Raw genomic sequence first — 16537 nt, 5'->3', positions numbered from 1 at the left:
CAGAATTTCCAGGGGTACCAGAAGAAACCCTTCCTCTACCACAGCCATGACCACATCCACGACTAGTAGCCTGATCCGCTGAACCTCCACCTGTCATCATGTCTACAAATAGCATACTAATTAACTACGTTAAATTTAGCTTAGAAATCCAACAAAGAGAACTAAATGAACAATAATCAACACAAATCAACAATAATCAACACAATGAACAATAATAACCAGAAATTCAGAATAACAAATCAACTTTATAGATTATAATAACTAGTTCAGAGCAAATCAATAATAATCAAAACATGTTTTAATTAGAATCGGAATGAATCAACAAAATTAAATAAGGAACAGAAATTAGAACAAATTAATTTCAACATTTAAAATTTATTCCTAATATAACCCAAAACCAACTAAACATACAAAGTTGACCTAATCAAGTTAAAAAGGACCAACTTAATTAACCTTGTACTATTAAATAAATACCTCAATCATTCAAAAATTCAAAAGTTTTGGTCAATTAAAAATAAATCAAATTCCATTATCAATGTATAATAACAATCATAACAGACAAACGAGCATTGATTTTCAAGAATTAGACAAAAAATTGTATTATTAAAAACTCTTAGATATATTGATGAACACTTGGCATGCACAAATATTAAACATGCAAAATCAAGATCAAATAGCAATTGACAGCCCCGATTTCAAATCAACAATCAACACCAGCAATAAATAATTTAAAACAAACAACCAAGCATAATCCAAATAATCCAAATATTTTTCAGCAATTCAAAACCTAATAACCTAATCTAACTTATCTTAACCACTTAAAATTTACTAACAAAAAATAATTCTAACTAACCAACTAGAAATCAAATTAATGAAACTAAAATGAACTGAAATAGAAACTAAAACAGACTAGTAACTTGGATTGCCAAAACGGAACGGAACGAAAAAGATGAAAGGAGTTACAATGGCACTATGATGTTGCCGGTGCAAGAAAGGGCAAACAAACGGTCACCGGAGTTTGAAGATAGCCGAAACGAGCTAGGAATAGGGCTCTGTGACAGGGGCCGAGTTAGAGTGGCTTAGAGAGAGAGAGAGAGAGAGAGAGAGAGAGAGAGAGAGAGAGAGAGAGAGAGAGAGAGAGAGAGAGAGAGAGAGAGAGAGAGAGATTCGAATGAGGGGGAATGAGGGTTCACACTTTGAATTTTCGATCCAGTTACCGTCGAAAAAATCCGATGATAAACCATTGCAGATCATCAAAACGCAGCGTTTCACTAAGTGGGTTTACCATCGGATTTTTCCAACGGTAATCCGACCTTAAAGGACGCGCCAATTTATTTTTGTTTCCCTCCAAATATTATCGGTGAACTTCCGTGAATTTACCGTCAGAAACGTAAATCTACTGGTAATTATTTAACCTTACGAATTCGATGTTGTTATCGCCGGTAAATCCGACTGTAACTTCATCGCTACTCTGTGACGCAAAATCCAACAATAAATCTAAGGTACTCAACATTTTTCTTGTAGTGTCTCCAGCTTATTTATAATCCATATCTTTAGCTAAATTTTTTATTTTAAGCTAAATTTAATCTTATCTTTTCAAGAAGAATAAGATAAACTAAACATAATCTTAAATTTAAACTAACTGAAATCAAATCTTAAATTCTTGGAGTGTGTGGGTCGTGTTAAACATTCATGTTATTTTTGCTGAAGGAAGATTGGCGTCAGGGCTTTTTGATTTGCTCGTGAAGCGCTAATTATGATTATTGCTTTGTCTTTCATCGAAGGTGCTAAGCGTCAAGGTTTGGTGAAGAAAATCTTGAGCGCTGAGCATGAGAAAGTGGCGCTGGGTGTTGAAGGAAGATACTGGGTGCGTGGCACCCTCTTTTGTTCTCCTGGGCGCCCCTCCTTTGAAGTTTATGGGCGCTGGACACCCATCTTTTGAAGTTCAGGAGCGCTGAGCGCCAGTGTGCAGTGTGGACGTTGAGCGTCCCACCTTCTTTAATTGCTTCTACTATTTTTATGATCTAAATTTTTCTTATAGTATTCTGAACATACAACAACTCTAAAATAATTTCAAATAAAATAGATTAATCATAAAAATCTCAATTAACCTAAAAAATTATTAATATTTATAAAAAAAATACTTAAAAAAACTACTTAAAAATGACAAGGCATCAATGGCTATCATCCCTAGATATGTTAGTGGCTCATTTGCCCATTTGTTGTCAATTCCAAAATTAGGCGCTAGAACTTAAGTCAAATGCCAAACTAAAAGCAGTTCAACATCGAAATATATATCTGATTTTTTTTCACATTTAATAATAAAATAATGAGACATTATTTTTTATGATGTTAATTAGTATATTTATTTTCATGTATATTAATTTTCTTAATAATATCTATAAGTTGCAGACTTTTGAAACTACTATTTTTGTGTTTTTCTTTTTAAATGCTTTAAATCCCAATTGAGAAAAATAAAATAAAAAAAGAAAAAACATATTTTCTGAAGCAAAGATCTTTGAGTCGAATTTAAGACAGAAAAAATATTAATTAATTAAGACCTTTCTTGCTATTAAACATTTTAGGTTATGATAAGGAATACAAAATTAATATGGCTTTGATAGGATATCCGCAAAAATAAAAATAAAAATAAATTATGGATGTTAGAGAGTGGTTGACCCTTCAGCCCCATATTCATGGAAGTGGAAGCAGCATTAATTGAGTAGTTCAACACCCTTTATATATGTTATGTGTGTGGCATGTATGTTATATCTACCAAGCCGCTACAATACACAAACTAAAGTTAGAAGAGTTTGTAGAAAGGGCTACCTACAAAATCATATCTTTGCATCCTTTACAACAAAACAGAAAGAGAAGAATGGCTTTTTGGAGATCCACAACACTTGAATCCAACAAACACGACTTGAATACCTATGCAAATCCAACAACAACAATGACGACGACCACGACGAGTACGGCAACAACAACAACAGACAAGGAAGCCACTACTACTCATGCTGAGCTCACCAAAATCCCTCTTATGAGAGCCTTCATTGAAACGCACGATCCCTCTTCTATGGTAATCCATTCTTTCCACTTTCCTTGCTTGATTTTCTAATTAATTGTTTTTATTTAATTTAGACGGAAGTAGTATTCATGACCAGTTAGTTAGACATGTTTGAACAGACAAGTTGGGAGAAAAAGAAGCCTAAATCTTGTTCACTTGTATTATGGTTTGATTTTTTCTTTCAGTAATATCACAATGCCTTTGTCATTATTCTCTAAGCATATATGAATAGTGGAAAATTCAGTGGTCAACAAACACTTAAGTGGATAGAATCTAATAATAAAAGTGAGGATAAAACTAACTCTCTTAGTTAAGTTGTTTAATACATTTCAATCTATTCCATTTTGCTAATTTAAGTAATATTTTTCAAATCAAACTAATAGCTTTTTACCCCTTTTTCTTTTACTAGACAATGTTCAAATTATATTTAGATGTGAATATTATATGATCGATAATGGTTGTACTCGTGGGTCACAAATTTTGTGAGAAATACCTGTACAACAATTTTAGTAAGGAGCTAATTTAATTTATGTTTTTTTTTTCAAAAAAAAATACTATTCGTATACTAAAATCTGTTATTAAAATCAATCATTAATATATTTGTGTATAAATATATGTGTGATTTAATTTATTTTTAATGTGTATTTATATATTTTAATATATATTTTATACTAATAATTGATTTTAGTTACTAATTTTAGTATACACGTAGTATAATTTTTTTTTTTCAAAAATGAGATTTCTAATATAAAGAATAATTTATTCTTCTAATAGATTTTTTAAACATATATCTAAATATTAAATAAAATAATTCGTTGCTTTTAAGATTTTAAACATTAATCAATCGAATTAATTTTGCATTTAATAATTAGAAGGAAAAAATGTGGCTAATTTTTTTATACTGTATAAATATATGTGTAATACATTGTTATGGGAAGATTAGGTATTTCTTTTATATGGTGTTTTATTCAAATCGGACGGTCCGATTTGTTTGAAAAAAAAAGTAAAGTACAAATCGGAGGGTCCGATTTGTTTGATAAAAAAAAATTACAAATCGCATGGTCCGTTTTGTATTTTTAATTTTTTTTTATTTTTTGAAATAGAAATCGGACGGTCCGATTTCAACAGTAAAAATTTTTTTATTTTTAAAAACACAAATCGGACCATCCGATTTGTGATTGTTGATTTTAAAAATGAAACAAATCGGAGGGACCGATTTGTTCACACCATAGCAATGAAAAACTCATCTCTTCTCCCATTATTGTGAGATGCACTCAGCTCTCCCCACACAAAAAATAATAAGCGAAAAAAATGTATTACCCTATTGTTGTCACATCTATTGAATGCTCTACAAACATACATAAATGCTTCCATCATTTGCATGACATTGTCGCTAGATTTTTCTTCTGAAAGCTAAATGCGATGTGATTGATGCTCATCGTAACTTTAATAGTTAACCTTTCTAGTTTCTAGTTTATTTTGATACTGTAAAAAATTATGTTTATCTAAGTTATTCATGAGTAAAAGTTCCATCTCTTAAGTTTGCCCCGCTTGCATCCTCTGATGTCACTGATCCTCGGACACAAACTCACCATTTACAACTTCAATTCCTTCTGAGGATTCTAACAAGGCCGCCACCGGTCAAAAATGAGAAAGAAAAAAAAAACGAGTTGATTTTTTTTTTTTTAAAAATTTAAATAACCTGATAATTATTTCAAAAGATAATAAGATCTTCAACAAAAAAAATATTTTTTTCGGTCTCTGATGTTTACTTTTATTATTGAAACAAAGACTAATAAGTCTCATAAAAATTAAAATTAAGGACCGAAAAAGGTATATTTTTTTGTTTGGAGACCTTGTAGCCTCTTTAATGTAATTGTCAAAAGTTTGATTGAGTATTCACTCTTTTTTTATGAGTTAAAAAGATGTCGATTCATTTAAACTAATGAGTTAAATAAATTGATTTGTTTGGCTTGTGTTTATATTTTTATATTTTCATAAAACTAATTATAAAATTATTTGATAATTTTAATTTATTTCCTCAAAAATGTTATTATATATTATATATTTTTATATTAAATCAATTAATTCTAAAAATTTAACTAAAAAAATATTATAATAAAAAAAGAATTTATATATTATTTAAATAATAGAAAACGAGTCAATTTATGCCCTCAACTCTGATTCACTTAATTTGCAAAGTTATTCTAAGTAAGTCAGAATGATATGCTTATAAATAAGCCATAATTTAGTCGCTAAAAAAATGTCATAATTTACCTCTTTTTTTTTTTTTGTTCTATTTGTCTAACTTTACGAACAAACCAAACTGACTTGTATGCAGTTGCCATTTTGACAACTCTATCTACACTGATCTCTCCCTTTCTAACTAGCTTGCCAGCTTCAACCAATCAAATGCTAATTAGATTAGTTGGTCTCTCGGTGCTTTCAAAACCATCAGAGACAAGTGGTTTTTCCTTCAGTTCCATTGCAAGAATCTTCTGGATTTGAAATTGAGGATAGAAATTTTATTTGTGTATTTTTTATAGTATAATAGATACATTTTTTATTTTTTATAATAAAAAATATAATTTAATTTTAATATACTGTCACTATAAAATAATTTTATACGTATATTTAATTATATAATATCACATTAATAAAAATAATTATTTTTTATATTAATAATATAAATAATCATTTAAAAAACTGAATATAATAGCATGTAAACATTTTACACTATAAATATATTAAAATTAAATTCTAAAATATATATATATATATAAACACAAAACAGGTATTATTTGCTTCTAGGTAGGGGTGCACAGACCCAGCCCGGCTCGAAGGTCCGGTCCGGTCCCGAACACTTTTGGGGCTAATTTGGTGTGATCTTATTGGGTTTAGGGCCGGATAAGGGTCTCAAAAATAGACCCGGTCATTGTTTCGGGTCGGGTTCGGGCCATAGCTCGGGTCACCCGAAGTCGGCCCGGTGACCCGGTCATCATACACAATTAATATTTTGTGTTATTGGTGATGGATCATGACTATTCTTATGTGGAATTTAAGTATTGTAAATCTTAATATTTTGTGTTATTAGTCATTATAAAACTATAAGTTAATGTTTTATGTTTAAAATGCATAAGACTTTAGACTAATGCATAATATTGTGTTATTTGTATTGATTTAAATATTTGGTATTATTAGACAACATTAGTATTGATTGTGGTTATGCTTTAATTTTGAAGAATGGTTGGTTCTTGTTATATTTTTCTAAGTGAATTTTACCATGTTAAATAATGGTTGGAGTCTTGAAAATTTGAATATTTTTACATGCTAGCTTACAAGAAGATATCAACGTAATGTAATGTTAACGGTCCGGTTTTCACCCGGTATAATTGTGGCCCGAAAGTGTATTAATTTTATCGGGTCTAGGGCCGGGTTCGAATCTAATAAATAAATCCGGTGTATATTTCGGACCGGATCTGGATCACATCAAACCCGACTTTATCCGGTCCATGTGCACCCCTACTTCTAGGCTGTAGCCCGGCAGTAAAGACAGCGGCAGCGTCATTAGGGTAGTGCATCTCAGGACCTACCCAATAAGATTTTGACATGTGTCACAACAACCAACAGAATTTATGAAACCGTCCAATCTGAAATCTAACCATTAAATGTGATTGGAATCTCTCAATGGTCAAAACTGCTACTAAAGAAGAAATAATGCCTTCATTTAACTTAAACAGAAATATGTGATAAAATAAATTGATCAAAAATAGTTTAAATTTTGTTTTTAATATTTATTAATTGTTATTAGAATAAAATAAATTTAAACTAATTTTTTATTTTCTTTCTAGCATTATGGTAACTTACAAATGCATTTTCATAATAAAAGAGATTTGTAACTTCAACCATACGTACGCATTTTTGAAAAATGTAATAATCTGAAGTAGTCACGTAAATGGCCATATAAAATTATTAGCCTTACTTGTAGTTTCTAGGTTAATTAGGTGTACTGTGAAGGCTAATTTTTTTTATATTATTTAAATATATGTGTAATATATTATTATTGAAAGATTAGATGTTTTTTTTTGTGGTGTTTTATTTAAATTGGACGGTCCAATTTATTTAAAGAAAAAAGTAAACTACAAATCGGAGGGTCCGATTTGTTGGGAAAAAAAAAGAAAACTACAAATCGCATGGTTCGTTTTGTATTTTTTATTTTTTTTTATTTTTTAAAATAAAAATCGGACAATCCGATTTTAACATTAAAATTTTTTTTTTTTCGAAATCACAAATCGGACCGTTCGATTTGTGATTGTTTGAGAAAAAAAATAAAAACAAATCGGAGGCATCGATTTGTAGCTCCCATAGCAAAGTTAAACACTTTTCTTCTCATATTATTGGGAAATACACTCTTCTCTCCCTCACACGAAAAACAAAAAGTTCTGCTGTGAAAGATGAAAAGAATAAATTAATTTGATGGTTGTTATATATGTTGCATGGTGCAGCATGAAGTGGATGATTTGATGATGAGAAGATTTCTGCGTGCTCGTGATTCAGATGTTGACAAGGCTTCTGCAATGCTCCTCAAGTGCTTGAAATGGAGGCGCTCCTTTGTTCCAAATGGTTTCTTTTCTGTGTCAGAGGTTCCCAATGAAATCACACAGGACAAGGTCTTCGCCCAAGGACATGACAACAGAGGTCGACCAATCGCTGTTATCTTTGGTGCCAGACATTTCCAAAACAAACAGGGTGGTCTCGATGAATTCAAACGTAAGTCTGTTAACTGTTAAGTACCTAGCTATATATAACTCGTTTCAATATTATTTTATTTTTCCCAACTTATTTATTTATAATACAATATATAATACAGGTTTTGTTGTGTATGCATTTGACAAGTTATGTGCCAGGTAATTGCTTTTATTACAAATACAATTAGATTCATTGAATGGCCGGATATATAATACTCTCTATATATATATATATTATTATAGTATGCCAGATGGGCAAGAAAAATTTGTGGGCATTGCAGAACTTAAGGGATGGGGATACTCTAACAGTGACGTGCGTGGATACATTACCGCTCTAAGCATTTTGCAGGTATGTGTTGTGTAGTGTTATATGCATATGATTTTATGGTTGATATTGGAAGCTTGAACGTTCAAATTAAATATGAATAATGCAGGATTACTACCCTGAAAGATTAGGCAAGTTGTTTATTCTGCACGCACCTTACATATTTATGAAAGTGTGGAAAGTCATTTACCCCTTCATTGACAACAATACCAGGAAAAAGGTGACATTTAATTTAAAACATAAAACTACTGTTAGTGTGTCTCGTTTGAGATGGATGTTAAGAGAATGAGTTTGATTGCAGATTGTATTTGTGGAGAACAAGAAGCTGAAATCAACACTGCTAGAAGATATAGAGGAGAGTCAGCTCCCAGAGATATATGGAGGCCAATTGCCATTAGTCCCAATACAAGATAGCTGAATTGTTGAATAACAATAATAAAATTGATGACTTTCACATGCAATAAGGAATAAATAAATATTTTACATCATTATTATATGTTATCTCACTGTATCAGTAGGTGCAGGTTTTATGAATAAAGATTGGCGTGTCAATACACTAATCAATCTCAGCAGATTCAATTTGTAATACAAATATTGTCTGTCATCAAATTCATATTCAATGGGAAACAATGCTGGTTAAAGTCATTTCCTTTCATGGATCTGGCCACTGTTTGTCACTTTGTTGGTGTATCGAGCCCAAACACTATAAACGTTTTTATACGAGCCCAAGGAGTAATAAGGGGGGTACGGTAGAGTTAAAAAGGGGAAGATGAGCGAGATTTGGTTTTACTAGTTTTCTTATGATTATTGAATTAAGCAGTTCTAGATTGTAGTAATAAAATTAAGATTTGGTACGGCAATAATGGTAGCATGGAGGTGGATAGAAGGGAAGAGGAGAGAAGAGATTATGATTGTTGGGTTGAGACTTGAGACTACAATACAGTCACAGAGGACTTCCTGGTAACAGCAAGTACAACTGTACAACTCTTACCTTTTCTCTATTTTGTCTCCACTATGCTCTTTGCTATTCCCCCACTCCCACTCCCTCATTTTCATTTAAATATATATTGAATATTTAGAAGTTATTTATTTTATATTTTTAAATTAAATATTAATTTTTTTTGTTGACAAACTAAACAGCAAGCTTTAAGGACTATCATAATAGCCTCTATAATTTAGAAATGTTTAAAAAATTTAACTACACTCACTACAAAAAAAGTGTCAACTACCATCAAATTTACCAACAGATTTAATATCATGTGTTATTATCGAATTTACTGTCAGATTAGATTTACAAAAAAATAAAAAATAAAAACTATTCCGTCGTATCAAATTTTTACTGTCGGATTTGCTATTCCTACAATAAAGTCACTAGTAATAATTGGAGAAAAAATGTGAAACTTGGCGCGGATTAGTAATTGTCAGATTTATTGGCGAATAAATACGACGGTAACTAATCCTAAAATTTAAAGAGCAAACCTCTCCCACATTCATTTCGAATCCCCCTCTCTACCCTCTCTTCTCCCACTCGCTCTCTAACCCTCTCATCGTCGCCGCTCCGTGTGCCGCCGCTGCTGGCAGCGCCTTTGCAACCCCCTTTCGTCGTCTCCTCTTCCTCTCACCGAAACCAACCCCTTCTTTCATTCTTTCCCCTTCACAACCCAACGTCAGCCGTAAAATCTTCTCCCCCTTTCTGTTTGTCAGAGCTTCTTCCAGCACCGCTGTGGCGTTCCACCAGCAGCGGCTGTTGCTGCCATTGCATCTCCCTTCCTTAAGTTTTTCTTACTCTATTTGAAGCTCAGGTTCCATGATCACTCTTTTTTTCTGTTTTAGTTAATTTAGGACTTAATTATATATTAATTTCTAGTTAGTAAGTGAAATTTTCTGCTGGTTAAATGATTTAGATTAGGATCAGGATTTTTCTGATTAGATCAATTGCTATTAGTTTGTATATAGTTCAACATGTTGTTATGTTTCTAATTCATATGTATAGTTATTGAAGAAATAATTTATGTTAAGACAACAGTTAACACTCATTTTTTAAATTTTGGTAAAATTTAACTTGATTTTCTATATTTTTAAATAAATATATAATGATTAATGTTATATATAATGACATTCTTTGAGATGTAAACATTAATATATATGATCCCTTATAAATGTATACAATAGTAAATATAAGTTAATATATTCGGTTGAAAATATTGTGAATTTAATTGAATTTTGACTAATATTGTGGATTGAAGTTGGATTTGTGGAAACTGTAAAGGTGGATATATGTCCAATTTTAGGAGAGGTTATGTCAATTTTTTTAAGTTTTATGTGTTTTTATATGTTTGCTAATCTTAAGCTTTTCATTGATATGTTTGCACCAAACAACAATGCATGTACACAGGAAATTTCCAATGTGATTAAGTGCATATACAACAGCCCATGACCGAGATACACGAAGATCCCTGCTGAGACCAGAGAGCGACGGTTTTAGAAGTGGGCGGTAAGAACCCAATAATGTTGAATAAACTATATTTTAACTGTATTTTATTTCGACTAACTAATGTTGTTGAATTACTTTGTGCAGGAGAAATTTATATGGGATAGGGAACATGATCTCTTGATCAGCAAGATCTACGATCACCGGATAGGCTGGCGACTTCAGCAGATGATGCAGGATGTTCGTGAGGGGCTCGACCACCTCACGATTGGGCTCTGTCTAGATATTAAGAAAGAACTGGACGTCCATCTTTGTACTGATGAGGGGTTCAAGCGTCACCATCTGATGAACAGAACTAACAGGGCATCGCCGAGGTCGTTGAAGTATGCCAGTGGGTCAGCGATTTTCATGAAGACGAAGAGTAGGCTAGTATATAGTTTGCTAATCTTTGTTAATTATTACTTGAATGAATTGTTACTTGATTTATTTTATTAGTTGGTTTCAATATATGTAATCTAACTCTAAGTTGTTGGAGTGTGAGACGACATTGGCGAAGACCTTCAAATGTACACATACGTTGAAGGCCAATAACGGGAGATTTGCTTATGAGCGATCTGTGACTCATTATGTGAGTTTCAATTAATTTTAAGTTTGAAATGTATTCGCTTCAAAGTCAATTAACTGGCATCCTAATCACAATTCACAACGTGTGTTACACAGAGATATTGGAAGCTGTGACCCAGCAATCTTAGCCTAGTAGAGACGACTCCGGCTCCGATGTCTCAATCATAAATCCTAATAGGGTTTGGCGCGAGACTGCCTCTAAGCCCTACAAAAATCGTGTCTATGGTTTGGGGTTGTTCTTCGCTAGCAGTCTCCGTACTTCCACATTGGCGGCTTCACCTCTGCCTCTGCCATCAGCTCTGTCGATTATGAAGAAGTTGTTGATCTGAGGAAAGGTACAACGATCTTCTTGCACGCTTGGGAGACATCGTTGTCATCAGGGCAGAATTGACGGAGAAGCTGGAGCGACTATAGCGTTTGCGAGACTAGATGACAATGTACAACAAGCAGATGCGTGCTGGAGACAGCGGGACTGATGGTGGGGCACCGACATCAACACCTAGTTTGCCACTTCAGCAAGGAAAAAATGACGACGATAACAATTACTGGGATCTGTAAGATTTAAAAAATTAATTTATTTATGTCTATTTTATTGTATTTTACTTCTTTGACTTTTTATTATATTCATACTATTGATATTTAATAAAATTATTAGTTAATTTCTGATATTTAGAATTTGTCCACTAATTTTATAAAAAGAAAATTTAATTTGATTACTAAGACTACTAATTATGCAAAATTACAGTAAATGGACGCCACAAAACATAATATGTGCTAACATTATAGTTGAAAAAATTCAACACTAACCAATCACTTATTTTTATTATATTAATTATAAAATCTAATGCAAAATTTGTCAGTAATTAGTGTTGGATAAAATAATTCACTAATAAATATTTTTTGGCATCGTTTATACCATTAAATATATTTGAACAATAAATTCAATCAAAATAAATTTGATGATACTCAGAATTTTTCGTGTGGTGACTTTATATGAATTATTGTTTCTATTTTGATTTTGATTTTGCATAATTGCATTCACACTTCTCTTAGTCAACGAGCGAACCCCTCTATCTCTTTCTTTCTGCTATCTAATTAATATTAATTAAAGGCAGAAAAAAGGTAAGAAGGTCAGTGAGATTTTCTCTGATTTTGTAACACCGCCGTACGTAAAGCAATGAAGGCTTCATGGATTCTCTGCCACCCTACTTCGTCTCTAGCCTAGCTACTCTATTGGTTCGCTTGTCTTTTCCTCTGCAATCGGCGTACACTTTTAATTTTATCAGCGCATGGCAATTGGCAAATTGCAAGTGAACTACTTGGAACTAACTCATTCTCGTTTTGAAGGAACTCATTGTCATTGCACGTTTAACGGAAGATTATTAGTAACATACCAAGTAATAATTTAGAGAGGGAGAAAGAGGTAGGTGGTTCAGTTTGTTTGGGACTAGCTAGCTAGCTATACTGTAGTATTGTTTAGTTTCATAGGGAAAATGAAATGGTGTTTTAGGAAAGGAAAGGAACGAAGGCCTCGTCATTTAAGCATTAAGAATCCTGCTATGCTGCTGACAACACCAATTAGTCTCAGAAACGAAACACAGGAAACAAAGATCTTTTTTACTATTACAGAGACTGATGTGTAAATAATATTATAATGCAACTCATTTTGGCAAATATTATTGTTTTGGTTGTCATCAAGAGGAGGTTGAAATAATAATTTAGTGATTAAGAGGAGATATAAATATGTATGTTGTGTTGGGAGATAGAAAGATGGACCCTGACGCATTCACGTCCACCCTCTTCAAGTGGGATTCGCGCACCATCCTCCCAACTTGTTCTTCCTCACTGATGGAGGGGACCGGGGGGCTGAAGGAGCTGTTCCATGCGTACGGGGTGAGGTACTACACGGCGGCGAAGGTGGCAGAGCTGGGGTTCACGGCGAGGACGCTGGTGGACATGAAAGAGGAGGAGCTGGAGCACATGATGAACAGCCTTTCCCAGATCTTCCGTTGGGATCTGCTGGTTGGCGAGCGCTATGGCATCAAAGCTGCCGTCCGAGCTGAGCGTAGACGCATCCAAGACCATCATCAACTTCGAATTGATTCTCTCCCTCAAGAAGGTCCACATCCCTCTCCCTTCATTTCTCTTAACATTAGACCACTGTTCTTGAGATGATAGGTTTAATTTGTTTGAGGAGGCAGGGGTGCAACAACATAAAGAGGCGGTGGGGAGCACGTGGGACGTCAGGAAGAGGATGAGAAGCAGAAGCAAGACGATGAGTGATGAGGAGGAAGAAGAAGAGGAGGAGGAGGAGAGACAAAGAGAGCACCCGTTCATAGTGACGGAGCCTGGGGAAGTGGCACGTGGCAAGAAGAACGGCCTGGATTACCTATTCCATCTGTATGAGCAATGCCGTGATTTCTTGATCCAAGTACAGAACATTGCCAAGGAAAGCGGTCAAAAATGCCCTACCAAGGTACCTACCTACCTACCTTGATACTCTCCGTCTCAGCTTCTAATTTGAGAGGTATGTACTGTGCAGGTGACAAACGAAGTGTTTAGGTACGCCAAGAAGGCAGGAGCTCATTGCATAAACAAGCCAAAGATGAGACACTACGTTCACTGTTACGCGCTTCACTGCCTTGACAAAGACACTTCCAATCAGCTCAGGAGGCAGTTCAAGGAGACAGGCCAGAACGTTGGGGCATGGAGGCAGGCCTGCTACAACCCTCTAGTTGCCATTGCTGCCCTCCACCACCACGACATTGATGCCATCTTTAACTCTCATCCTCGCCTATCCATCTGGTACGTTCCCACGAAGCTTCGCCAGCTTTGTCACGCCCACAGGAACAATTCAGCTTCCACCTCCACCCATCATCATCTTCTCTTCTAGCTGTCCAAACTTAATTATAGCTTCTACTACTACTACTTCTCATCTATTATGTAATGCCCTTAATTAATCCCATCACTTGTACTTGTTCTTCTCTTTCTGTTTCCCATCTCATCTATTCAAGTTGCCTTACTTTTTTTGCTAAGTAAATTAAACGGGTAAATATTTATCGTTATGCACACAGTATAGGGCCAGGGGGAGGGGGTTATTTTTTCGTTTTTAGTTTTTACCCTACTCACACACATGTTGCAACGCAAATACATTTGCCACTTCAACCAAGGCCTTGCCCTTAATATCTATGCTCAAAGCCCCAATACTCTAGCTTGTCCAGTCCAATACTATCTTGAATGAGTTTTATACGAGAAGCAAAAATCCAAAAATAGTCTTCTTGAAATACCCAAAGGGCCTTAAACTTAAAGGCTTGACAGTATCTTATTAGGATTAGTTTAACATACTCCATCGTGACCCAACAAAAAAAGCAACAAACAAAAGAAAAACACATATGCACACTTTTGTTAAGGAGTTATTCCCATACTTCATTATTATAATTTATAATAACTCAGAACAACATCTTATTCGTATATAAATTTAAATGAATACATCTTCAAGTAATCTAAGATGATATGATGATGATGATTGATGACGAAGTTGAAAAATTGGGCAAGATATTGACTTTTGAAAGTGAGACTGGGATGAATAATGGCCGCAAGGTTTGACATTAGAGGAACAGAGACAAACATCCCTCAAATAATAGGCCCAAACAAATCTCGCGACTTAGTGCATCTAAACAAAACCAAAGTCAACCAGCTAGATTGGGGGCCATTGACTTTGTCTTTTACTTCTTTTTGTTAAATACTTGCTACATTTGCATGAGTTTTTATAAAATTTAAAAAAGATAGGGTAATGCTAGGTAGACAAAAAAACCAGTCAGAACTTGTTTTCTTTAGTATTAATTAAGTATCGCAACAATTAATGAATGCTAAATAAGACAAGTTATGGCTGTTTTTGGCTGATTTTCTTTAGTTACCAAACATTGTGAATCACAATTTTAATTTTTTAATTTAAAAAATTTATAATTTATAAAATCATGAATCATAATTTTTTTATATACAAATTGATATGTCATCACACTTATGAATTTTTTTTATTTTAATTTCATTAGTGTAATAGACAACTTCATCTATCAAATAATTAGCTTAATTACTCTCCTACTTTTAGGTTTTAGGGTCAAATTTCGTTCGTAACCCCCTGCTATTAAAATTCATGCATCATTTCGCTGGACAAGAATAACAGAAAGAGAAGGTAAGAATTCATCATTTCCCATTATGATGTGTAACGTTCAATCGGCATTTATGTTATAAATAAACTGATAACTCTATTTTTATATGAAGTTATTAATTAAAAATTATTAAATAATTTGATATATTTGATTAAACTATCATTTAATAGTTTAAACTAACAACTTTATATGTAAGTTTTCACCTATAAATAATTCAATTTAAATGGCTTTAAATAACGCTTTTTTTTGCGTATCTCTTCGTATAAACTAGCTGTTTGTAACTTGTCCTTTAAATGACACGCATCACCATTTTTAAGTCTGATTTAGTAAAGATTTTTTGGAAAGACCGATACCGATATCTTTTGAATAAATATACCTTAAAAATAATATATTTATGGTTGTAGTTTTAAAAAAAAAATTAAAGTTACTTGTGAAAATACATAAAAAATTAGTTTGTACTTCTTAAAATTAAAAAATTTAATATCATTTTATATAGTAATCAATGTTTAGATTTATCCTTAAATAAATTATTAATACCAAATTTTATTCGTTTATGATTAGTTTTTTCTATTTATATTTATTATAATTATTTTAAATTTTAAAATTATTTTATCAGATATAATTATTATTGTTTATATTTATTAAAAATTATTTTAAATTTAGATTATCAAATATAAGTTCTATATTTTAAAAAAAAAATCTCTTTTAAAAATTAATTTTGAAAAAGAAAATTTTTTTACTGTAACTATATTATTGTGGCCTCTTTAATTTGCCAATTCATTGTTAATGGGGTCACTGGTCAATGGTCAGAGTCTGGGTTCTAAATTTGACGCGTTGACTTGAATGAACATCCACATTCTCGCTCTCAGTATGATACGGACACATGCAGAAACGACTCATTCCACAGTCAAACACTCAAACATACAGGGACAGGAGACTCCATCCATATTCCATAACGAGATTATATTATTCAAATAAATTACAACCAAATAAATAAAACTGCATTCATTCGAAGTTTGTTTAGTCAACTAACCTTTTCTCTACAACCTGGGTGCTATATAACGTTTCGAGTTTGGACAGATTACGTTAGTCACAAATTAATCAAATGCGCACGGAAGTGATCAAAATTTAACCCACACGCCGATATTGCACGCTGACGCACATAATGTCTAG

The 16537-nt window shown here is 33.0% G+C and overlaps 2 protein-coding genes across 2 annotated transcripts; both read left to right on the top strand.

The window, feature by feature from the left end:
- The first annotated feature begins 2627 nt into the window (after positions 1-2627).
- On the top strand, positions 2628-8795 carry LOC112732949 (uncharacterized). The gene is made up of 6 exons (XM_025781784.2): positions 2628-3079; positions 7573-7837; positions 7938-7974; positions 8059-8164; positions 8250-8360; positions 8442-8795. The coding sequence occupies exons 1-6, from the start codon at positions 2744-2746 to the stop codon at positions 8556-8558; spliced, it is 972 nt and encodes a 323-aa protein (XP_025637569.2). The 5' UTR covers positions 2628-2743; the 3' UTR covers positions 8559-8795.
- Positions 8796-12802: 4007 nt separating this feature from the next.
- On the top strand, positions 12803-14181 carry LOC112732947 (floricaula/leafy homolog). Its single transcript, XM_025781781.3, has 3 exons — positions 12803-13314; positions 13397-13671; positions 13738-14181. The coding sequence occupies exons 1-3, from the start codon at positions 12939-12941 to the stop codon at positions 14086-14088; spliced, it is 1002 nt and encodes a 333-aa protein (XP_025637566.1). The 5' UTR covers positions 12803-12938; the 3' UTR covers positions 14089-14181.
- Positions 14182-16537: the final 2356 nt, after the last annotated feature.

This window comes from Arachis hypogaea, chromosome 13 (assembly GCF_003086295.3).
Source record: "Arachis hypogaea cultivar Tifrunner chromosome 13, arahy.Tifrunner.gnm2.J5K5, whole genome shotgun sequence".
In the NCBI taxonomy this organism is placed as follows: domain Eukaryota; kingdom Viridiplantae; phylum Streptophyta; class Magnoliopsida; order Fabales; family Fabaceae; genus Arachis; species Arachis hypogaea.
Note: the sequence above shows the minus strand (reverse complement) of the source record. Positions and strands in the feature narration are given on the sequence as shown.